Raw genomic sequence first — 25,905 nt, 5'->3', positions numbered from 1 at the left:
TCAGTATTGTGTTCCCTTTTTCCAAGTCCAAATCATCCATATATCAGAAATAAAAGTGGAGCATTAATGAACCCGGGGTGTATGACATCCAAACCTTCTCCAATCCAAATCATCTATATATCAGGGATAAAAGTGGAGCATTAATGAACCCCGGGGTGTGGGACTTCCAAACCTTCTCCAATCCAAATCATCTATATATCAGGGATAAAAGTGGAGCATTAATGAACCCGGGGTGTAGGACTTCCAAATCTTCTCCAATCCAAATCATCTAAATATCAGGAATAAAAGTGGAGCATTAATGAACCCGGGGAGTAGGACTTCCAAATCTTCTCCAATCCAAGCAACGCCCACGCACTCCAACACTTAGCTTCTTGTCTGAAAACCACCTTTCTACCAATGCTGCTTCATCTCCATTTATATCATATGTAGAAACATTGAAAATTTACGGCGCACAAGAAGGCCATTTGGCCCATCGTGTCTGTGCCGGTCGAATTAGAACTACCCAGCCCAATTCCACTTTCCAACACTTGGTCCGTAGCCTTGTAGGATACAGCACTTCAAGTAGATATCAAAGTGCCTTTTAAGTATGATGAGGGTTTCTGCCTCTACCACCTGTTCAGGCAGTGACTTCCAGTCCCCCACCACCCTCTGGGTGAAAAAAACCTTTCCTCAGCTCCCCTCTAATCCCTCTACCAATTAATGTAAATCTATGCCCCCTGGTTACTGACCTCTCCGCTAAGTGAAATAGGTGTTTCCTATCCACTCTATCTCGACGACTCATAAATTTATACACCTTAATTGAAGCACCCCTCAGCTTTCTCTGTTCCAAAGGAAACAGCCCCAGCCTATCCAATCTTTCCTCATATCTGAAATTCTCCAGTCCTGGCAACATCCTCGTAAATATCCTCTGTACCCTCTCAAGTGCAATGACATATTTCCTATAATGTGGTGACTAGAACTGTACGCAATGCTCAAGCTGTGGCCTAACTAATGTTTTATACAGTCCGAGCATAACCTCCCTGTTCTTATATTGTATACCTCGGCCAATAACGGAAAGTATCCCGTATGCATTTTTAACCACCTTGCCTCCCTGTCCTGCTACCTTCAGCGATCTCTGGACATGCATTCCAAGGTCCCTTTTTTTCCTCTACACCTCTCAGTATCCTTCCATTTATTGTGTTTTCCCTTGCCTTGTTTGACCTCCCCAAATGCATTAACTCTCACTTCTCCGGATTGAATTCCATTTGCCACTTTTTGCCCACCTGACCAGTCCATTGATATCTTCCTGCGGTCGACAGCTGTCCTCAATATCAACCACATGCTAATTTTTGTATCATCTGCAAACTTCTTAATCATGCCCTCTACATTTAAGTATAAATCATTAATATATACCACAAAATGCAAGGGACTTGGTACTGAGCCCTGCGGAACCCCACTGGAAACAGCCTTCGATTCAGAAAAATGTCCGTCAGCCATTACCCTTTGCTTCCTGCCACTGAGCCAATTCTGGATCCAATTTGACACTTTTCCTCGGATCTCATGGGCTTTTACATTTCTGACCAGTCTGCTATGTGGGACCTTGTCAAAAGCCGTGCTAAAATCCATGCAGACTACAGCAAATGCATGACCCTCATCGACCTTCCCAAAAAAATGAACCAATTTCGTCAGACACCACCTTCCCTTAACAAATCCATGCTGACTGTCCTTGATTAACCCGTGCCTTTCTAAATGATGGTTTATACTGTCCCTCAGAATTTATGCCAATAATTTGCTTACCGCTGAGATTAGACTGACAAGCCTGAAATTACTAGGTCTATCCTTTTCTCTCTTTTTAAACAACGGGACAACATTAGCAGTTCTTCAATCCTCCGGCACCACGCCTGTAACCAGGAAGGGGATTGGAAAATGATGGTCAGAGCCTCTGCTATTTCCTCCCTTGCTTCTCTTAACAGAATCTGATACATTTCATCTGGAACTGGCAATTTATCTACTTTCAAAGATGCTAAGCCCCTTAATACTTCCTCTCCAACTATGTTTGTTGCATCCAGTATTTCACACTCTTACTCCTTAACTACAACCTCTGTTATGAAGACAGACGCAAAGTATTCATTAAGAATACTTAATGATACGATAGATCATTTACAACCAGCCTTCAGTGAGATGTCAATTTGCCAATTGAAGGCCTTTTTGAAAACCCAGCTACACTGCAAACAAATTTTTCTCCAAAACACGAGGTGTGACGAAGATCTGGGTCAATCTCATGGGTTTTGAGAAGGTTTTTAAAATGAGAGAGAAGCGGAGAGACATAGGAGATTAGCAGGAGATACCAGAGAGTAGCGAGTCAGCAGAATGTTTTGCTAACAGTGGGGCAAAGATGGTTTCAACACAGAGGATCTCGGTCTCATAGGGCACAGGGCTTGGGGATGTAGGATTGGATAGAGTTGCAGCTATAGGGTGGGATGAAGACGTCAGCATTTAGAGGCGGCTGCACGAATATAAGTCTGATGCCTTATAGGTCAGTGTGGAAAGTGATGATGGGCAATGAGGACTTGTTATAGAATAGCATGGGCTGGGATTATATGTGGGAGGATCTGTTGTAGATCAGTGTGGACTGGGATTATGTGTGGGAGGATCTGTTGTAGATCAGTGTGGACTGGGATTATGTGTGGGAGGATCTGTTGTAGATCAGTGTGGACTGGGATTCTGTGTGGGGGGATACGTTGTAGAGCAGTGTGGACTGGGATTATGTGTGGGGGGATACGTTGTAGAGCAGTGTGGACTGGGATTCTGTGTGGGGGGATCTGTTGTAGATCAATGTGGACTGGGATTATGTGTGGGGGGATCTGTTGTAGATCAATGTGGACTGGGATTATGTGTGGGGGGATCTGTTGTAGAGCAGTGTGGACTGGGATTGTGCGTTGTGGGGATCTGTTGTAGATCAGTGTGGACTGGGATTATGTGTGGGAGCATTTGTTGTCGATCAGTGTGGACTCGGATTATGCGTTGTGGGGATCTGTTTTAGATCAGTGTGGACTGGGTTATGTGTGGTGGGGACCTATTTTTCATCAGTGTGGACTTGGATAATGTGCCGTGAGGATGAGTAGCTCAGCGTGGACAGGGATAATTGGTGGTGAGGAATTGTATATCAGCGGGGACAGTGATAATGGGTGGTGAGGAATTGTATATAAGCGGGGACAGTGATAATGGGTGGTGAGGAATTGTATATATGCGGGGACAGTGATAATGGGTGGTGAGGAATTGTATCTCAGCGGGGACAGTGATAATGGGTGGTGAGGAATTGTATATAAGCGGGAACAGTGATAATGGGTGGTGAGGATTTGTTTTCAAGCGGGGACAGTGATAATGGGTGGTGAGGAATTGTATATAAGCGGGGACAGGGATAATGGGTGGTGAGGAATTGTATATAAGCGGGGACAGTGATAATGGGTGGTGAGGAATTGTATATAAACGGGGACAGGGATAATGGGTGGTGAGGAATTGTATATAAGCAGGGACAGGGATAATGGGTGGTGAGGAATTGTATATAAACGGGGACAGGGATAATGGGTGGTGAGGAATTGTATATAAGCGGGGAAAGTGATAATGGGTGGTGAGGAATTGTATATAAGCAGGGACACGGATAATGGGTGGTGAGGAATTGTATATAAGCGGGGACAGGGATAATGGGTGGTGAGGAATTGTATATCAGCGGGGACAGGGATAATGGGTGGTGAGGAATTGTATATCATTGGGGACAGGGATAATGGGTGGTGAGGAATTGTATATAAGCGGGGACAGTGATAATGGGTGGTGAGGAATTGTATATAAGCGGGGACACGGATAATTAGTGGTGAGGAATTGTGTATAGAATCATTAAAAAGTTATAGCTCAAAGGGGGCCATTCGACCCATCGAGTCCACCCGACTCTATGCAACAGCAATCCAGCGAGTTCCACTCCCCTCCACTATCCCCTTAGCTCTGCAAATTTTTGCCTTCCAGTTCCATTTTGAAGGCCATGATTGAATCTGCCCCCACCCACCACCTCGGGCAGTGCATTCCAGGTCCGAACAACTCGCTGTGTAAAAAAGTTTATCCTCATGTCACCTTCGGTTCTTTTGCCAACCACCTTAAATCTATGCCCTCTGGTCCTTGACCCTACCTTCAATGGGAACAGTTTCTCTCTTTCTACTCTGTCTCGACCCTTCATGATTTTGAAAACCGCTATCAAATCTCGTCGCAACCATCTCGATTCCAAGGAGAACAACCCCAGCTTCTCCAGTCTATCCAGGTAACTAAAGTCCCTCATCCCTGGAATCATTCTCTAAGGCCTTCAAATCTTTCCTACAGTGCGGTGCCCAGAACTGGACACAATACTCCAGTTGTGGCCGAATCAGTGTTTTAGAAAGGTTCATCATGACTTTCATACTTTTGTACTCTATGCCTCTATTTATAAAGCCCAAGATCCCGTATGCATTTTTTAACCGCTTTCCCAACCTGCCGTGCCACCTTTAACGATTTTTGCACATATACCCCCAGATCTCTCTGTTCCTGTACCCCTTTTAGTGTAGTGCCCTCCAGTTTATATTGCCTCTCCTCGTTCTTCCCACCAAAATGTATCATTCCACATTTTTCTGCGTTAAATTTGATCTGCCACGTGTCTGCCCATGCCACCAGCCTGTCTATATCCTCTTGAAATGTATCACTATCCTCCTCACTGTTTACTACCCTTTCAAGTTTTATCCCAGCACCGACTCCGAGGGAACACCACTGTACACCTCCCTCCAGTCCGAAAAACAACCGTTAATCACTACTCTGTTTCCTGTCACTTAGCCAATTCTGTATCCATATTGCGACTGCCGCCTTTATTCCATGGGCTGCAATCTTGATGATAAGCCTACCATGCGGCACTTTATCAAACGCATTTTTAAAGTCCATATATACAACACATATACTGCATTGCCCTCATCTACCCTCTGTTACCTCACCAAAAACTCAATCAAGTTAGTTAAACACGATTTGCCTTTAACAAATCCGTGCTGCCTTTCCTTAATCAATCCACGCTCGTCCAAGTGACTGTTAATTTTGTCCCGGATTATAGTTTCTAAAAGTTTCCCCACCACTGAGGTTAAACTGACATTCCTTTAGATGCTGGGTTTATCCTTACACCCTTTTTTGAACAAGGGTGCAACATTGACAATTCTCCAGTCTTCTGGCACCATCCCCTTATCGATGGATATTTGAAAGATTACGGCCAGTATCACCTCAATTTCCACCCTTACTTCTCTCTGCAACCTAGGATGCAGCACATCCAGTCCATCATTTTTAGCCCATCCAGTATCTCAACTATATCTTCCATCACTGAGACTCTGGCAGCATCTTCTTTAATGATAAACACAGATGCAAAGTACTCATTTTGTACCTCGGCCGTCCCCTCTGCCTCCATGAGTAGATATCCTTTATGGTCCCTAATCGGCCTGACCCCTCCTCTGACTACCCGATTACTGTTTACATGCCTGTAGAAGACTATCAGCGGGGACAGGGATAATGGGTGGCGAGGAATTGTTGTGAGACAGGGATGCTGGGGAGTGAGGAATTGTTGTGGGACAGGGATGATGTGCGGTGAGGAAATGTTGTGGGACAGGGATGATGAACGGTGAGGAATTGTTTTGGGACAGAGAATGTGCAGCCGAGATTTGGACAATGTCGAGTTTCTGGAGGGTGGAGTATGGGAGGGCAGTAAGGTGGCCAATTCATGAGGTGACAAAGTCATGCACAAATGGTTCAGAGATAGAATGACTGAGAAAGGGCCCAAGGGGGTAAATGTTAATGAGATATAGGGAAAAAATTGCAATGGGGAGTTCAACTCCTCACCACATCGTAACTATGGTGTCCAGGAATATAAAGGTCCCCAACTTGCCAAAACTAAGGCATCTCTTTGTTATAGCGATTCGGTCATGTCCAGCTGTAATTCATAACTTTTTTAATTCTTCAAAAATCTTTCCAATGCCTTATGTATGCACATAAATAATCAGCTATCCCGACCCGATTATTTGAGAAAGTCATCTGATTCCCATTTCTAATTTTCTAATTTAACTTTCTCCCGTAAGTGTCACTTTAAATCCCCGCCCCCCATGGCTTCAGCCCCACCCCATCTCACAACCATCTCCAGCCCCACATCACCCCACACCGAGAGTTTCCAGTCCTTTCTCCCCAAACTGTCAACCCACTCCATCTCTCAACCTTCCCATCACCCCTCCCACACCGCCAGTTTACAATCCCCTTCCCCCATGGTGTCCCCACACCCCATCTCTCAACTTCCCCCAGCCCCCCAACCCCTGTACTCCTTGTCCCTCTGATTCCGGCCTCCTGTCCCTCCGCCTCCCTCTGCCACACCTCTGGGCGCTCCTGTCCTACTCTGTGCAGCTCTCTCCTAAATCCGGCAACCTCTTGTCCACTTTGATACATTTCGTGCATCCCTCACTTCCTGGAAACCTCTTGCTTTCCCTTCCTCCTCCAGTGATATTTCTTATTGTTTATTGCAGCCAAGTCTTATTCTGTCCCAACTGTGTTACTAATCATGTTTTACCTCTAGTCCAAAGCCGACACGTTCCGCCGACCCTGGAAATATTAGTTTAGCTTCTCCAAATGGTCCTGTTAACCTATCCGCAAGGGCATTAAGCCATTTGGTTCAGATACAGACTGTATCTTCAGTACCTCTTTTGCTTGTTCCAGAGTTACTTCCAATGGCCCAAGAATGTGAAGACCCTCGCCCAGCAGCTAAACCACCCGCTAAACTGTCCAGACATCCTCGGCCTTACTTGGCCAGCGTATGGCACAAAGTAGTTCAAATATTACAATCTCAGACTATTGTCTAACTGTTTAAACTTTCTCTGGGACTTCTCAAAACCACGACTTGCAGCTGCACTTTCCCTGTTCAACATCTGGAATTCCCAGTCCAGACCAGAGAAGGTTAAGAGGGAGATTTAACTGAGGTGTTCAAAATTATGATGGATTTTCATAGAGTAAATAACGAGAAACTGTTTCCACTGGCAGGAAGGTCGGCAAACCACAGGATTCATATTGAAGATAATTGGCAAAAGAACCAGAGGAGATGAGGAGGTTTTTTTACGCAGCGAATTGCTATGATCCTGAATTCACTGCCTGAAAGTGTGGTGACAGCAGATTCAATAGTAACTTTCATAAGGGAATAGAAAAATACTTGAAAAGGATAACAGTGCAGGGCTATGGGGAAGTAACCGGATAGTGGTACTCATTGGATAGCTCTTCCAATGAGCTGCCACAGGCAAGATGGGAAGAATGGCCTCCTTCTGTGCTGTATGTTTCTATACATCCTGGCTGTAATTGTCAGATTGTGGAATCACCCATCAACCGCATCCCGAATGCACTCAGCCTCTGATACTGTGGGACGTGACCAGGTTCTGCTCCAGCAGTAGGCGCCCCTGCTCCAGATATTCGTCACTTAGTGCAAGTGGTGCTGGAGAGAAGGGGAGGAACAGAGGAAGACGAGGAGGACAATCACCACCAACCCCCACTGGAACCTGTTCTGGCATTCAATTGGATCATGGCTGTATTGTATCTTAACCCAATATACCGGCTTTGGGCCATATCACTTGATCCACTTACCCAACAAAAGTCTATCTATCTCAGTCTTGAATGTGTCAAGTGACCCAGAATCCACAGCCGTCTGCGGGAACAGACTTCCAGGTTTGTCTTATCCTCTGGGTGAAAATAGATTTCCTCATTTCTCTCCTAAACGGCCTAGCTCTAATTTTAAGATTATGCCCACTCGTTGTGGATTCCCCAACAGAGGAAATAGTATCATTATCTACTCTTGGAATCCTTTATCATTTTAAATGCCTCGATCATCGGAACATAAATAGACCATTTATCCCCTCGAGCCTGTTCCACCATTCAGTAAGATCCTGGCAGATCTGTGACCAAACTCCAGAGACCCGCCTTAGCCCCATACCCCTTAATACCTTTGGTTAACAAAAATCTATCAATATCAGATTTAAAATTAACAATTGAGCACACATTAACTGCCGTTTGCAGAAGAGAGTTCCAAACTTCTACCACCCTTTGCGTATAGAAGTGTTTCCTAACTTTACTCCTGAAAGTCCTGGCTCTAATTGTTAGGCTATGTCCCCGAGTCCTGGACTCCCCAACCACCAGAAATAGTTTCTCTCAATCCACCCTATCAGTTCACCTTAATATTTTGAAAACTTTGATCAAATCATGCCTCATTTTTCAAAATTCCAGGGAATACAACTCTAGTTTGTGTAACCTCTCCTCGTAATTTAGCCCTCGGTTGGGGTCCAGGTATCATTCCAGTAAATCTACACTGCACTCTCTCCAAGACCAATATATCCTACCTAAGGTGCGGTGCCCTGAACTGATCACAATACTCCAGGTGTGGTCTAATTAGGGATTTCTATCGCTGTAGCATAACTTCTACCCTCTTGTATCCTAGTCCTCTACTTATATAAGTCCAGCATTCCATTACCCTTTTTGATTATTTTCTGTACCTATCCATGATATTTTAATGATCTATGTACATGAACCCCTAAAGTCTCTTTGGACCTCCACTATTTCGAGCTTCTCACCATTTAGAAAGTACTCTGATCTATCTTTTTTTAGGTCCAATGCGGATGACCTCACAGTTGTCTACATTGTAATCAATTTGCCATAGTTTTGCCCATCCACTTAACCTATTAATATCTCTCTGTAATTTTAAGCTTCCATCTACACTGCTTACAATGCTGCCTATCTTCGTGTCATCGGCAAACTTGGACCTGTGACTCTCCATCCCGTCATCTAATTCGTTAATAAATACAGTGAATAGTTGAGGCCCCAACACAGATCCCTTTGGGACACCACTAGTCACATCTTGCCAATTTGAGTACGTGTCCATTATCCCTACTCTCTGTCTTCTGCCGCTCAGTCAAATTCCTAACCAGGCCAATAATTTGCCCTCAATTCCATGAGTTTCAACTATGGCTAACAGTCTTTTATGAGGGATTTTACCGAATGCCTTCTTGAAGTCCATATAGACATCAATAGACATTCCCCTGTCTACTGCTTTAGTCACCTCTTCAAAAAATTCAATCAGTTTTATCAGGCATGACCAACCCTTTACAAATCCATGATGTTTCTCTCTGATCAACTGAAAGTTTTCAAGGAGTTCAGTCACTCTATCCTTAATTTTATATTCTAGTAATTTCCCGACAACAGATGTTAGGCTAACTGGTCGATAATTCCCTGGTTTCCTTCTCTCACTTTTCTGAAAGAGCGGAGTGATATGTGCAATTTTCCAATGTAAAGGAACGGTTCTTAAATTGACAGAACTTTGGAAGATTGTAGTTCGGGCTTCTGCAATGTTCTCACCTACTTCCTTCAAAATCCTGGGATGGAAACCATCTGGCCTGGAGATTTGTCACTCTTCAGTGCCATTATTTTCTTCATTACTGTTAATTTGCTGACATTAATTATGGTGACGCCCGGCCCTGATTCAAAATTAGTTTCCTTGGGGTGTCTGGCATGCTATCCTCTTCCTCTGCTGTAAATACTGATGCAAAATAATTATTTAACATGTCCGCGGTTTCCTTATTTTCGTTTACAATCACCCTCAATTATCTATGCTGAAAAGAATACAAACATACTATATGCAATCTGTCCTCATAATTTAAACATTTGCCCTGCACAAATCTGAAGGCTAATGTATCCTTCCTGAACTGTGATGCTAAAATCTGAACACATTGCTCCAGATGGGGTCTAAACAATGCTCTATGCAATTGAACCATCACTTCCTCCCCTATGTATTTCATCCTCCTTGAGATAAAGGTCAACATCCGATTAGCCTTTTGACTACCACTTGTACCTATGCACTAGCTTTTAGTGATTTGTGTGCCTGGAAACCTAAACCTCTTTGCTTCTCCACAGTTTTTGGTCTCTTCCCATTGAGACAATGTTAAAATTTGCCCTTTGAGATTCAAAGCGGATGGTCTCACACTCCCCTTCATTAAACGCCATCTTCCATAGTTTTGCCCACTCCTTCATTCTGCCGATGTCCCTTTGTAATTTCCTCCTCCCATCATAGTAATACACGACCACCGACAAAGCTCACTCCATAAAACTCACCCGAACTCTCTGCACTACCTCCCTGCCGTGTCTGAGTGACTAAATTAAAACATGTGCCTGCAGTTTGACTGAACTCACTCTTGCACCAAACTCCCAGAGAAGTGAAGTTCTACTCAATCTACATTCTCCTCTCTTCTCCTGTCTCGTCTCTCGTGTTCGAGAAATCTACAAAAACAATCCAAGCACAAATACAGAATACATATGTCGAAATGTTCGCTTTTGATATTTATTTACCTGATTACCACTGAGATACCAGTCCATTGAAAATAATGGGTGGTTCTCGAAAGACCCCATCTGCTTCTGTTATTTCATCCAATGGATGGCGCTGTTACCTCACAAGCAATGTGTCTGGAAAGCTGGTGATCCTTGTTTGGCCGCGGGGTGGCGCTTTAACCTCGTTCAGACTGTCAGTGAGAAGGCAGCTGAAGAAAAAACTGTTCCACCCACTAACCGAGATCAACGCCAGGGGTGATTTCCTTGCACCGGATAATACATCTCAAGCCAAGTGTTTTCTTTGTGCATTATTTCCATAACCCCAACCGTTCTCATTATCCTTAAAACCCTCAAACATTTTGCCAAACAAGTGGTACAACGCCCTTGGTGATGCCTGCTGCAGTCGAGAGTCTGCTCCACATTTAGCGGGAAAATCTCTCCTATTCTTGCGCAATGTTTGTGAATTTTCTCCCATGTCGGCTCACATTCTGTGCTAAATAACCAATTTGCATCGAAACGAATGAACACTGGATCTACATTCTCTATTTCTCAGATCACTAATGAAGGTGGTTTATGTCTCCTCAAATGTCACCATTCACTCACCTGAACAGAGCACGCCGACATCCTCGCTGTCAGTCAGACTCTGATTCAATGTGAATGAGCTGCAGTCCCGGAGCTGCGACTCGTTTCCCTCACACTGGACATCATTCACCCACACGGGCCCTTCACCCTCTCCGTACTTTGAAGAGTTATAAGCGGATATCGCATAGCCGCAGCCCAGCTGTCTGCAGACCACGTTGGCATCATTTAAATCCCAGAGATTATCCCGCACTCGCCCCCAGCTGCGGTTGTAGTAAATCGCCACTCGCCCGTCACAGCGGCTTCCTCCATTCGTCAGTCTCGGCGGCCAACCTTCATCTGAAGAAGAATAAATTAATAACAGCGGATAACCTGAAACTCCCAGTTAGACAGGCGGGTTGCGCGCACATCCTTTCTGCCGTCTCCTGATCTCGGGTGAAGAGATTCTGGAGAAATACCGAGCCGAAACCAGCCGCTGCTCCGGAGATTGGGAGATAAATCAGAGGGCGACCGGCCCAGGCCGGCGGTGGTTGAAGTGCTGCGATCGATGGCAGGAGCTCGGTCAGAAAATGCCTCCTGGCCACTCGCACTTTGCCTCATCCATTAAATGGAGGCCGGGTTCAGGCAGTGCTCACATGGTCATAACAGCTATTAACTGCCTCTCAGGTTCCCTTTCCCATAGGGAGCGGATCCTGAGTTAGTGACAGGATTTGATCCTTTGACATTGAGGCCAGTATAAAGGCTCTTTGTAAAGTGGATCACGGTGTCATGGTGCAGAGCTGCCACAATCAGGCCCTCACCATATGTGGAGAGTGGCGGGTGATCACTGGGACCTATATTTGAAGATAACGATACTTTTTTACAGGAAGTAGACACACAATCCAGACACAAGTAAACGGGCGATTGTTAGTTTCAGCACTGCCTGGATCACTACTCTGTAAAATTCATGGCCCTGTTTGATTTGGAGCACAACAGGTGCACCGTGTAAATCCGTCACTTGGTTACTGGTGTCTTTCTGACCGAGATACCCACTGACCAGAAAGGCACGAATTTCAACCGGGTCAGTTTCACAAGTTCCTCCCAGCCACAATTTTACAATTTCAACGGTCATTTCGACAAAGCTGAAAAACAATTTTACTCTCGCATCGCGGGACATAAATCTGTTCAAACAATAGGAACCAGCCAACTAATTATTGATTTTAGCAACGTATTCAAGTCAATTATCGGAAATGACGGGCTGTGATAAAGATAAAGCTCATGACACTAGAAGAGTGATCGTGAACCAAGGAGAGGACGAGAGGATCCATTCACTCAACATTACATTGTTCTCTATTTAACACATGCAGAAACGTGCAAACCAGATGTAAACTCATAAGAACATAAGAACATAAGAACATAAGAAATTGGAGCAGGAGTAGGCCAATCGGCCCCTCGAGCCTGCTCCGCCATTCAATAAGATCATGGCTGATCTGATCCCAACCACAAATCTAAAGAACACAAGAAGTCGGAGCAGGACCCGGCCACATAGCCCCTGGGCCCTCTCCGCCACCCACAGGGCATTGACCGATCCGAACTCAGCTTCATGTCCAATTTCCTGCCCGCTCCCCATAACCCCTAATTCCCTTTACTTCTAGGAAACTGTCTATTTCTGTTTTAAATTTATCTAATGATGTAGCTTCCACAGCTTCCTGGGGCAGCAAATTCCACAGACCTACCACCCTCTGAGTGAAGAAGTTTCTCCTCATCTCAGTTTTGAAAGAGCAGCCCCTTAATCTAAGATTATGCCCCCTAGTTCTAGTTTCACCCATCTTTGGGAACATCCTTACTGCATCCACCCGATCAAGACCCTTCACAATCTTATATGTTTCAATAAGATCGCCTCTCATTCTTCTGAACTCCAATGAGTAGAGTCCCAATCTACTCAACCTCTCCTCATATGTCCGCCCCCTCATCCCCGGGATTAACCGAGTGAACCTTCTTTGTACTGCCTCGAGAGCAAGTATGTCTTTTCTTAAGTATGGAGACCAAAACTGTATGCAGTATTCCAGGTGCGGTCTCACCAATACCTTATATAACTGCAGCAATACCTCCTTGTTTTTATATTCTATCCCCCTAGCAATAAAAGCCAACATTCCGTTGGCTTTCTTGATCACCTGCTGCACCTGCATACCAACTTTTTGATTTTCTTGCACTAGGACCCCCAGATCCCTTTGTACTGCAGTACTTTCCAGTCTCTCGCCATTAAGAAAATAACTTGCTCTCTGATTTTTCCTGCCAAAGTGCATAACCTCACATTTTCCAATATTATATTGCATCTGCCAAATCTCCGCCCACTCACCCAGCCTGTCTATATCCCCTTGCAGGTTTTTTATGTCCTCCTCACTCTCTACTTTCCCTCCCATCTTTGTATCATCTGCAAATTTTGATATGTTGCACTCGGTCCCCTCCTCCAAATCGTTAATATAGATTGTAAAGAGTTGGGGACCCAGCACCGACCCCTGTGGAACACCACTGGTTACTGGTTGCCAGTCCGAAAATGAACCATTTATCCCAACTCTCTGCTTCCTGTTTGATAACCAATCCTCCACCCATGCCAGAATATTACCCCCAATCCCGTGATTTTTTATCTTAAGTAATAATCTTTTATGTGGCACCTTGTCGAATGCCTTCTGGAAGTCTAAATACACTACGTCCACTGGTTCCCCTTTATCCACCCTATACGTTATATCCTCGAAGAACTCAAGCAAATTTGTCAGACATGACTTCCCCTTCATAAAGCCATGCTGACTTTGTCCTATTAAATTATGCTTATCTAAATGTTCCGTTACTGTCTCCTTAATAATAGACTCCAAAATTTTACCCACCACAGATGTTAAGCTAACTGGCCTATAATTTCCAGCCTTCTGCCTACTACCCTTTTTAAATAACGGTGTTACATTAGCAGTTTTCCAATCTGCCGGGACCTCTCCTGAGTCCAGGGAATTTTGGAAAACTATCACCAAAGCATCCACAATCCCTACTGCCACTTCCCTCAAGACCCTAGGATGGAAGCCATCAGGTCCAGGGGATTTATCCGCCTTGAGTCCCATTATTTTACTGAGTACCATCTCTTGAGTGATTTTAATCGTATTTAGCTCCTCCCCCCCAAGAGTCCCCTGTTTGTCCAGTGTTGGGATATTCTTAGTGTCCTCTACTGTAAAGACTGAAACAAAATATTTGTTCAGCATTTTTGCCATCTCCATGTTTCCCACCATTAATTTCCCGGTCTCATCCTCTAAGGGACCTATGTTTGCCTTAGCCACCCTTTTTCTTTTTATATAACTATAGAAACTCTTGCTATCTGTTTTTATATTTTTTGCTAATTTCTTTTCATAATCTAACTTCCCTTTCTTAATCAATCCTTTAGTTACTTTTTGCTGTCTTTTGAAGAATTCCCAATCTTCTATCTTCCCACTAAGTTTGGCTACCTTATATGTCCTTGTTTTTAGTCGGATACTATCCTTGATTTCTTTACTTAGCCACGGGTGGCTGTCATTTCTTTTACACCCTTTTTTCCTCAGTGGAATATATTTATTTTGAAAGTTGTAAAATAACTCCCTAAATGAACACCACTGCTCATGTACCGTCTTACCCTTTAATCTATTTTCCCAGTCCACTTTAATCAATTCCGCTCTCATACCATCATAGTCTCCTTTATTCAAGCTCAGTACGCTTGTTTGAGAATCATCCTTCTCACCCTCTAATTGGATATGGAATTCAAGCATGTTGTGGTCGCTCGTTCCAAGGGGATCCTTAACTAGGACATTATTAATTAATCCTGACTCATTACACAGGACCAGGTCCAAGGTTGCCTGCCCCCTTGTAGGATCAGTTACATACTGCTCAAGAAATCCATCCCTGATGCACTCAATGAACTCGTCCTCAAGGCTGCTCTGCCCAATTTGATTTGTCCAGTTAATATGATAATTAAAATCCCCCATAATTATGGCTGTTCCCTTATTACATGCCCCGACTATCTCCTGATTAATACTTCTTCCAGCAGAGTTGCAACTATTAGGAGGCCTATATGCTACGCCCACTAATGTTTTTTTTTCCCTTATTATTCCTTATCTCCACCCAAACTGTTTCATTATCTTGATGCTTTGTCCCAATATCATTTCTCTGTATTACAGTGATTCCTTCCTTTATTAACATAGCCACCCCACCTCCCCTTCCTTCCTGCCTGTCCTTCCTGATTGTTAAATACCCTGGCATATTTAATTCCCAGTCGTTGTCACCCTGCAGCCATGTTTCTGTACTGGCCACAAGATCATACCCATACGTAGTTATTTGTGCCGTTAACTCGTCCATTTTATTACGAATGCTACGTGCATTCAGATAAAGAACTTTCAAATCTGTTTTGTGACGCTTAGTTCCTGCTTTTTCCTTTTTTAACACTTTACCTATTACTCCATACCCTCTGTCCCTTCCTGTTACGCTTTCCTCTCTCTCCCTGCTCAGGTTCCCAACCCCCTGCCACTTTAGTTTAAACCCTCCCCAACAGCACTAGCAAACACTCCTCCTAGGACAGCGGTCCCGGCCCTGCCCAGGTGCAGACCGTCCGGTTTGTACTGGTCCCACCTCCCCCAGAACCGTTTCCAGTGTCCCAGGAATTTGAATCCCTCCCCCTTGCACCATTCCTGTAGCCACGTATTCATTTGAAATATCCTCCTATTTCTACTCTGACTAGCACGTGGCACTGGCAGCAATCCTGAGATTACTACCTTTGAGGTCCTATTTTTTAATTTACCTCCTAACTCCCTATATTCTGCTTTTAGGACCTCATCCCCTTTTTTACCTATATCGTTGGTGCCTATGTGCACCACGACAGCTGGCTGTTCGCCCTCCCCCTCCAAAATGTTCTGTAGCCGCTCCGAGACATCCTTGATCCTTGCACCAGGGAGGCAACACACCATCCTGGAGTCTCGGTTGCGGCCGCAGAAACGCCTGTCTATTCCCCTTACAATTGAGTCCCCTATCACTATAGCTCTGCCACTCTTTTTCCTCCCAGCCTGTGCAGCAGAGCTACCCGTGGTGCCAGGAAGTTGGCTGCTGCTGCCTTCCCCTGATAAGTCATCCCCCCCAACAGCATCCAAAGTGGCATATCTGTTTGAGAGGGGGATGGACACAGGGGACCCCTGCACTACCTGCCTGCATCTCTTACTCTTCCTGGTGGTCACCCATTCACTTCCTGCCTGTATACCCTTTACCTGCGGTGTGACCAACTCGCTAAACGTGCTATCCACGAGTTTCTCTGCATCGCGGATGCTCCACAGTGAGTCCACCCGCAGCTCCAGCTCCGAGATACGATCGGTCAGTAGCTGCAGGTGGACACACTTCCCGCACACATGGTCGGCAGGGACACTGGTAGTGTCCATGACTTCCCACATCTTGCAGGAGGAGCATATCACGGGTGCGAGGTCTGCTGCCATGACTTGCCTTAGCTGAGTTACCCCTTTTAAATTACGTTGAAATTAGAAAATGTTAACTATACTAGGGACCTAGGTTCACTAAAAAAAAAACACTATCTGCTATAAAACCTGCAGATCTTCCCTTTCTTATTACTTTACTTACAGTAAAATGGTAGAAATACTCACCTGAACCTACTCACCAATCAGCTGCCTCCCCTGTGCCGCGTCACTTTCTGACTGGTGACGTCACCCCGAACTGCCGCTGGTCTCAGAGTCTCGCTCTCAGAGTAAGCTCTGGTCTCACTCTCTCCGCGCTGTTTATATCCCCACTCTGGTCTCACTCTCTCCGCGCTGTTTATATCTCCGCTCTGGTCTCACTCTCTCCGCGCTGTTTATATCCCCACTCTGGTCTCGCTCTCTCCGCACTGTTTATATCCCCGCTCTGGTCTCGCTCTCTCCGCACTGTTTATATCCCCGCTCTGGTCTCGCTCTCTCCGCGCTGTTTATATCTCCGCTCTGGTCTCGCTCTCTCCCGCCGCTCACCGCTCTCACGTCCACTACCGCTCTGCAAGAAAAGCAAGGCAAAGCAGCACCTCCTTCCCCCACTTCACCTAACTCCCACACGTACCGAACTCTCAGCACACTGTGTAATATCCGCACACCGTGCAGTCCGCACTGAGAGGCCCCTGTATTTCTACAGTTGAGACTCAGATGAGTCAGGCCTGCCCCACCTTCAGGGACCAATTGAATCTAGCTAACCAATTAACTTGCTACAGCAGCTCTCTGCTGAAGCCTGACAGAAACTTAGAAATTTAAACTTTTAAATTGACCTTAAACAGTTGAAGCAATATGCACTAGATTTAAAGAGATCAACCCTTCAACTCCAACACCTGACAGAAACTTAGAAATTTAAACTTTTAAATTGACCTTAAACAGTTGAAGCAATATGCACTAGATTTAAAGAGATTAACCCTTCAACTCCCACACCTGACAGAAACTTAGAAATTTAAACTTTTAAATTGACCTTAAACAGTTGAAGCAATATGCACTAGATTTAAAGAGATTAACCCTTCAACTCCCACACGTACCGAACTCTCAGCACACTGTGTAATATCCGCACATCTGGAAAAACATTTATCTGCTGCCGAATTAACGCCGAAGGTTTCCAGGAAAAAGCACATCTCATCTTTGCGATTAATTTTATGTTGACTGATACATTTAAGCCGGTAACATTTGTAACGGTTTAATTACGACCACAGGATTTCTATGCTACAGCAACGTGAGATGTTGTATAGAATTTTTAAAAATTTGACGGCGCAGAAACAGGCCATTCGGCCCACCGGATCTATGCCGATGTTTTTGTTCCACACGAGCCCCCCACCTTACTTCACGTCACCCTATCAATATACACTTCTATTCCTTTCTCCCTCGTGTACTTGAATGCATCTGTGCTTTTTGCCTCAACCATTCCTTGTGGTAGCGAATTCCACATTCTATCCACTCTCTGGTTAACAAAGTTCTCCCGAATTCCATATTGGATTTATTAGTGACTATCTTATATTGATGGCCCCTAGTTTTATATTCCCCGACTAATGGAAACAACTTCTCCACCTCTGCCCTATCGAACCGCTTCATAATTTTGAAGACCTCTATCAGGTCACCTCTCAGTCTTTTCCAGGGTAAAGAGCCCCAGCCTGTTCAGTCTTTCCTGATAGTTGTACCCTTTCAGGACTACAAGTGTGTTCGAATCAAGGTCACATTTAAGTTTCACAAAACTTCTCTGATTTTGAATTCTATTCCACTAGAAATGAAATCCAGCTCTTTGTTTGCACTTTTTATGGTTTTGTTGACCTGCTTTGCTACTTTTAATGATTTGTGAATCTGTACCCACAGATCCCTTTGTACCTCTGCGCCATTTCGACTGCTATTTTTCCCAGCTTTACGTGGCCTGCTTATTCCACCTACCACCATGCACCACCTCACACTTGTCTATATTGAAATTAAACGGACATTTAAACATTCTGCAATTTTGTTGTATTCTTCCTCAGTATTAGCTGTCCACCCCCCCCCTCAATTTGGTGCCATCCGTAATGGATTCACACGGATAGATTAAACAGTAGGTCGAGCCATTTATTAATGAAACGTGCTGGAGTGAAACCCTTTAGTCTGATGTAGTTTAGTAATGAACCAATCTACTGACCAGCCGTCATTGCTGAATGAAAATATGAGATCGTCATCAGTAAAACTGGTGGATCAGTGAAAGGTGGAAATAGATTCACTGATGTGAGACTCTACTCGAGGGTAGAACAGTTGGTGTATTTCAGTTCAATAGACTGTGAGAACTCACCCGAGCAGATGACACTGGCGTCATTTCCATGTGAGCAGTTGAACTGCTCCCAGGATGAAACCGGACAATCCCACAATCGGGACTCGTTCCCTCTGCACTTGTAGTTCTCCTTCCACACTGGGCCGGTTCCCTTCCCAAAGTGAGCTCCTCCTGGGGTTGCGATCACTGCCCCGCACTGAAGGTGCTCACAGACCACACTGGCGTCTTCTAAACCAAAGTAAATATCACACACCGTCCCCCACTGGTCTCCGTGTAGCACTTCCACCCTGCCGGAGCATCGGCTCTCCCCATCAACCAATCGTGGGCCATGGTTCCCTGTTTTGGAAACAAATACAGATCGAAATAAATTATAAATCATACCCAGAATAAATACGGGGCGAACTCGAGAATAGGGGACAATAAGGTAAACCTCATACACAACTATCCCAGATCCGTATTTTATCCAAATTGTCTAAAAACAATTAAAATTACGACAGGACCCACGTTAAAAAGTTGTCCGATGAACACAAAGGTGACAGCTCGTCCTAGAAAAAAACCTAATCGAGTTCGGCCTTTATCTAAAGGGGGTTGGAATACAAACATGAGGAAATGATGCCACAATTGAACCGACCCTTGGTCAGACCCCATCTCGAGTTATTGCATTCAGTTTTGGGCACCGCACCTCAGGAAGGATCTATTGGCGTTGGAGGGGGTGCAACGCACATTCACCAGAATGATTCTTGGACTTAAACCATTATATTACCAAGACATGTTGCTTAAACTTGGCTTGTAGTCCCTTGAGTTTAGAAGGTTTACCGCTGATCTCGTTGAGGTGTTTAAATTGATAAAGGGATTCGATAGATTAGACACAGAAGTTCTGATGGAGCAATTCAGAACAAGGCCATTAAGGATTTTATTTTATTCATCCTATGGATATGGCCATCGCTGGCAGGGCCAGCATTTGTTGCTCATCCCTACTTGCCATTGAGAGGTGTTTTGGGCTTTCTTCTTGAACCGCTGTAATCCGTGTGGTGAAGGCTGTCCTGTAATGCTGTTTGGTAAGGAGTTCCAGAATTTTGAACCAGCGATGATGAAGGAACGGCAATATATGCAGTTCATCCTGTAGATAGTACACTGCAGTCACTGTACGCCAATGAAGGGTGGAATAGATGTTTAAGGTGGTGGATCCAGCAGACTGTTTTGTCATGGATGGTGTCGAAATTGTTGAATATTGTTGCAGCTGCACCCATGCAGGCAAATAGAGAGTAATTTATCTCACTCTTGACTTGTGCCTTGTAGATGGTGGAGAGGCTTTGGGAAGTCAGGACGTGAGCCACTTGTCACAGAATACCTAGCCTCTGGCCTACTGTAGTAGCCACGGCATTTATGCGGCTGGTCCAGTTATTTTTCTGGTCAATGGCGAACCCCAGGATATTGATGGTATGTGAGTCAGCAATGGTCATGTCATTTAATGTCAAGAGGAGTTGGTTACACTTCCTCATGTTGGAGATGGCCATTACCTGTCACTTGTGTGGCGCGAATGTTACTTGCTACCTATCAGCCCAAACCTGCGCGATGTCCAGGTCTTGCTGCAAGCGGGGAGGGTCTGCTTCATTAACTGAAGAATTGCGAATGGAGATGAAAACTGTGCAATCATCAGCGAACAGCCCCACTGTTGACCTTATGATGGAGGGAAAATTATCGATGACGCACCTGAAGACAGTTGGTCCTAGACCATAAGACCATAAAACCACAAGACCATAAAGATAGGAGCAGGAGCAGGCCATTCGACCCCTCGAGCCTGCTCCGCCATTCAATGAGATCATGGCTGATCTGATTTTTACCTCAACTCCACTTTCCCGCCTTTTCCCCATATCCTTTGACTCCCTTGCTGATCAAAAATTTGTCTAACTCAGCCTTGAATGTATTCAATGACTCAGCCTCCACAGCTTTTTGGGGTAAAGAATTCCAAAGATTCACGACCCTCTTGGAGAAGAAATTCCTCCTAATTTCTGTCTTAAACGGGCGACCCCTTATTCTGAGACTATGCCCCCTAGTTTCAGATTCGCCCATCAGGGATAACATTCTCTCAGCATCTACCCTATCGAGTTCCCTCAGAATCTTGTATGTTTCAGTAAGATCTCCTCTCATTCTTCTAAACTCCAATGAGTATAGACCCAACCTGTTCAATCTTTCCTCATAAGACAACCCTTCCGTACCCGGAATCAACCGAGTGAACCTTCCCTGAACTGCCTCCAATGCAAGTATGTCCTTCCTTAAATAAGGGCACCATAACTGTACGCAGTACTCCAGGTGTGGTCTCACCAGCAACCTGTACAGTTGTAACATGACTTCCCTGCATTTATACTCCATCCCTCGGAAATTAAGGCCAATATTCAGTTTGCCTTCCGGATTACCTGCTGCACCTGTATGTTGACTTTTTGTGTTTCATGTACGAGGACACCCAGATCCATATGTACCGCAGCATTTTGTAATATTTCTCCATTCAAATAATATTTTGCTTTTTTTATTTTTCCTCCCAAGGTGGATGACTTCACATCTTCCCACATTATATAACATATGCCAATTTTTGCCCATTCGCTTAACCTGTCAATATCCCTGTGGACAGCAAAATGCACACATTCTGTAATATAACTTCCAAATCCCCTCCCTCTGGCCTGATTGTACTGACCCGTGCTGGAGCACAGCCGCCCTCTGACACCCTACCGTTCCGTGACTCTGACCCTGGACAGGGAGGGTCGGAAGGCTATTGCCGTGTGGAACAGTCAGATCCTACACAAACATTCAATTATTCTCAAGTGGCTGGAAGCAGGAGCTCGAGCTCAGTCCCCCATTGCTGGTGTGTGGGACACTGAGGACAACTACAGCTCCCAGATAGCGACCCTATAAATCCCTTGGATAAATTCTCCATAATAATATTTATTAATTAGAGATATTCACAGCCATATTCAAAGAAACCAGTTTTACCATTAGAAATTCACTTCAATATTCTATCCGTGTACAATTAATGTGGCCTGACGTTCAGATCAAAGTATCTGATTAGGTCAGTGTGCACTTCATGAAGTCAATATTCGATTTTTCGATCAGTTCATGCGATCAGGTATCAGTGTCGTGTTAATCCATTTCATGAAATCCATGGCCGATTCTTGGTCAATGGTCAATTATTGAGGTCAATGGTCAGTTATTGTGGTCTGTTAATGAGATCAGTTATTGTGGTTAATGATCTGTTAATGAGATCAGTGATCATTTAATGAGATGGGTGATCAGTTAAAGCGATCGTTGTTCAGTGCCACGGTAATACATTTGATGCTAATTATAAAGGTGTCTGCACCACTAAGGTGTTCAGTGTGTGACTCCGAGGACAGTCCACAGCTGCTGATATAATTGCGTGGTTAGCGAAGTGAACGTCAGGGTGATGACCTCATGCACGCTTCATTACAGAGGAGCATTAGCAATGTATATAGTGCTGCGATCAGTGCAGGTTTAAGTCAGCGGATGGTTAATGAGGACAATGCAGTGATCAGAAAGTCAGTGTTTGAGCAACGAGGACAATGGACTGCCCGGAACATCAGTGCCCGGCGAATAAAGTCATGAACTTTAAGGATGGTTAACGGAAAAGTCCCAGATGTAAAGAAGTCAACGCACGGTTGATCAAGTCACCTTGTGTTTAATAAGTGTTCTGCGTGAAGTCAACCTATAGTTAATGAAGTCAACCTATAGTTAATGAAGACAACCCATAGTTGATGATGTTGTGCAAGATTTAAAAAGTTACCATTATGGCCCATGAAGGGTGTGCACGGTTAGTGAGTCAGCGCAGGACCAGTGAGTTGATTGACAACGAAAGTTTGGTCAAATGTGGGAGAGAAAAATACATTCGGTGCAGGCGGTAAATAAATTAGTAACAAATCTATTTCTTCCAGAACAAAAGTTAAAGTTTAGAAACTTCTTATTTATAAATAATTGCGGATACCTTATACCACGTTACACCAGGCATAGAACAATAATAGTAAACTGTCAGGGCGAGTTTAGATGTGACCGTGTTAAAGAGAAACACAGGAATGTCATCACCATCAGTTTTCCAAATATTAAGGAGGAAGTTGTCTGTTTTTCAGTAAATCCGTACTCACCGGAACAGATCACACTGGCATCGTTCCTGTGGGTGCACACCTGCTGATTTACTGGAGAAAGAGGGCAGTCCCGCAGAGATGTCTCGTTCCCTTTACATTGAAAGGTATCACTCCTTACAATCCCAGTGCTCTCTCCAAAATAAGCACCTCTTGGCACGGACACCGCGACTCCACACTGAAGCTGCGCACAGACTACATTGGCGTCATTCAAATCCCAGTGAAGGTCACACACTGAACCCCAGGTTTCACCGTATTGGACCTCTAGTCTGCCCGAGCATGGGGAGTCTCCGAATACCAGTCTGGGAATTTTGTGATCTAAAATCATATTAATCATAATAATAAGCATCATAATAACAATAACATTAAATATTTACAAATGAATACACATGAGTAATCACAGATCTGTGATTATTACTTTCAGATTGGTTCCATTCTGTTCCAATATGGATAATGCTGTTTTCCCCCAAACGCTATTGGTTACACTGTGACTGCATGGCTGTTGATAACATTCCTCTATTTATTGCTACCTTACCCAGTTGCCGTCACTGTGATGTTACAATCACGTACTGAGAGAACTCGGCAAAGTATCAATGGCGAGAGATGGGTAAATTCAATTCAAACAATCTCTGTCTTACCTGCACCCACTTTGGGTTCGCTCCACTGCCGACTGAATACATTTTCTCCTCCAGAAACCAGAGGCCGAGGTGGGCTGGCACAGTTATTTTTCCCTGGAACTGAAGGACGCTGAGTGGAGAACTCAGGACCGTCCCGTCCCCCTCAGATCACACCCTCCTTTCACCCTGGAACTGAAGGACACTGAGGGGAGAACTCAGGACTGTCCCGTCCCCCTCAGGTCACACTCTCTCTTTTACCCAACACATGATACATACGTTTTCTGATGATGGTCAAAGCCAGTACAGCTCATTAACCCAGAAATACCCTAAAGAAGGCTTTTCACAGCAGTTTCTTCAATATTTCTATTTTCCTCAACCAGGGTCCAATCCAACCCTCCACCCCTCTTTGTGAGAAAAATATCCCGATTCCAGTCCTAACTTTGTCTCTCTCCCTTCAGTATTTCCCACTTTGTTCCACTGTAAAGATTTAATTAAATGTCGTTTCCCAGATTTACCTTTTCTCTACATTTAATACCTCCAGCAGCTCACTTCTGAGTCTCCGCATTTCCCGCTACAAGGCCCACAATGTACCATATCTACCCGTAGACATCAGTCTCCAGGCTTTTCTACACACCTCTTCCGGGGTCTGATTTTCCCCCTGTACCTGGAGACCGGACTATAGACAATACAGAAGGCGGGGTCTTGAAAGAACTCTGTTCAGTTCAATTCTGACCTTTTGTACCTTATGACCGGAATGATACATAGTGCACTCGGCGATATCTGGGCAGAGGTCTGTTAAGTTTAACTTTAACCACTTGTACCCGGTGATCAGAACTATACACAGCGCACAAGGCGAACCCTTGACAGAGCTGTGTTCAGTTTAATTCTGACCAATTGTAATTGGTGACCAGAACTATGAAAAATGCACAAGGCGATATCTGGACAGATCAATCTTCAGTCTAACTGACCCCTTGCACCTTGTGACTTGAACTATACACAGTGCACAAGGCGATATCTGGACAGATCACTGTTCAGTCTAACTGACCTCTTGCACCTTGTACTTGAACTATACACCGTGCACAAGGCGCGACATGGACAGAACTCTGTTCAGTTTAACTGACCTCTTGCACCTTGTGACTTGAACTATACACAGTGCACAAGGCGATATCTGGAGAGAACTCTGTTCAGTTTAACGCTGATCTCCCAGACTTGTCCTGTACAGTTTGGTGACATAGTCCAGCATCTGCTTTGTTTCGCTGATTATAGATTTTCGGTGAATGAACATGCTGAGGTTCAAGGCCACGAAACCCACTTGATATTTCTCCCTGTCACTCTGGCTAGTCCCGCCCCATCCCTGCAGTCCGCCTATCGCCCACTTTCCCTCACAATGCGCAGCACTTTCCACATGTCAATATTAAATTCCATCCACAGCTGATCCTCCTATTTACATAATGTGTCCGGTTTGTTTTGTCGTCGCCCAGTATAACCTTTATATTGATTAATCCTTCCCTCCCCTCTCTTTCCGCTCACGTTGATGACCGGGACCCAGACCTCTCCCTTTGATGACCGGGACCCAGACCTCTCCCTTTGATGACCGGGACCCAGACCTCTGCCTTTGATGACCGGGACCCAGACCTCTGCCTTTGATGACCGGGACCCAGACCTCTGCCTTTGATGACCGGGACCCAGACCTCTGCCTTTGATGACCGGGACCCAGGCCGCTCTCTTTGATGACCGGGACCCAGACCGCTCCCTTTGATGACCGGGACCCAGACCGCTCCCTTTGATGACCGCTACAATCAACGTTCAGGTCCTTCCACTAATCGCAGTTCCCATCCCTGAACATTCCCTCTTATTTTCGGACGTTTTTGTCATTCTCTGTATGTGGGCGTCTATAGAATGACAGTATTTATTGCCCATCCATAGCTGCCCTTTAGAAAGTGGTGGTGAGCCACTTCTTGAACCGCTACAGTCCGTGTGGTGAAGGTATCTCTCAGTGCTGTTAGGTCTGGAGTTCCAGGATTTTGACTGAGGGACGATGAAGAATCAGCGATATATTTCTAAGTCAGGATGGTGTGTGACTTGGAGGGGAATTTGGAGGTGATGGTGTTCCCATGCACCTGCTGCCCTTGGCGTTCTAGGTGGAGCAGGTCATGTGTTTGAGAGGTGCTGTGGAAGCAGCTTTGGTGAGTTGCTGCAGTACATCCTACCGTTACTACACACTGCAGTCTCGGTGCACCGCTGGTGGAGCAAGTGGATGTTTAAGGTGGTGGATATGCTGCTGATCAAGCAGACTGTTTTGTCCTTGATAGTGTCGAGCTTCATGGGGGTTGTGTGAGCTGCACCTATCCATGCAGGTGGAGAGGATTGCATCAAACTCCTAACTTGTAGGTGGTGGAGAGGCTTTGGGGAGGCGG

The 25,905-nt window shown here is 44.9% G+C and overlaps 1 protein-coding gene across 1 annotated transcript in view; it reads right to left on the bottom strand.

Annotated features, from left to right (window-relative positions):
* Window positions 1-25,905, bottom strand: part of LOC137335953 (deleted in malignant brain tumors 1 protein-like) — a 55,389-nt gene that overhangs the window by 11,152 nt on the left and 18,332 nt on the right. The window contains exons 4-6 of the mRNA XM_068001462.1: window positions 22,875-23,189; window positions 18,748-19,062; window positions 10,975-11,289 (exon numbers count right to left, since the gene is read on the bottom strand). Of these exons, the coding sequence (XP_067857563.1) occupies window positions 10,975-11,289; window positions 18,748-19,062; window positions 22,875-23,189 (945 nt within the window). The remainder of the gene's footprint in view (window positions 1-10,974; window positions 11,290-18,747; window positions 19,063-22,874; window positions 23,190-25,905) is intronic.

The sequence above is a fragment of the Heptranchias perlo genome, chromosome 20, assembly GCF_035084215.1.
Source record: "Heptranchias perlo isolate sHepPer1 chromosome 20, sHepPer1.hap1, whole genome shotgun sequence".
Taxonomy (NCBI): Eukaryota; Metazoa; Chordata; class Chondrichthyes; order Hexanchiformes; family Hexanchidae; genus Heptranchias; species Heptranchias perlo.
This window is presented reverse-complemented; position numbering and strand designations above follow the sequence as displayed.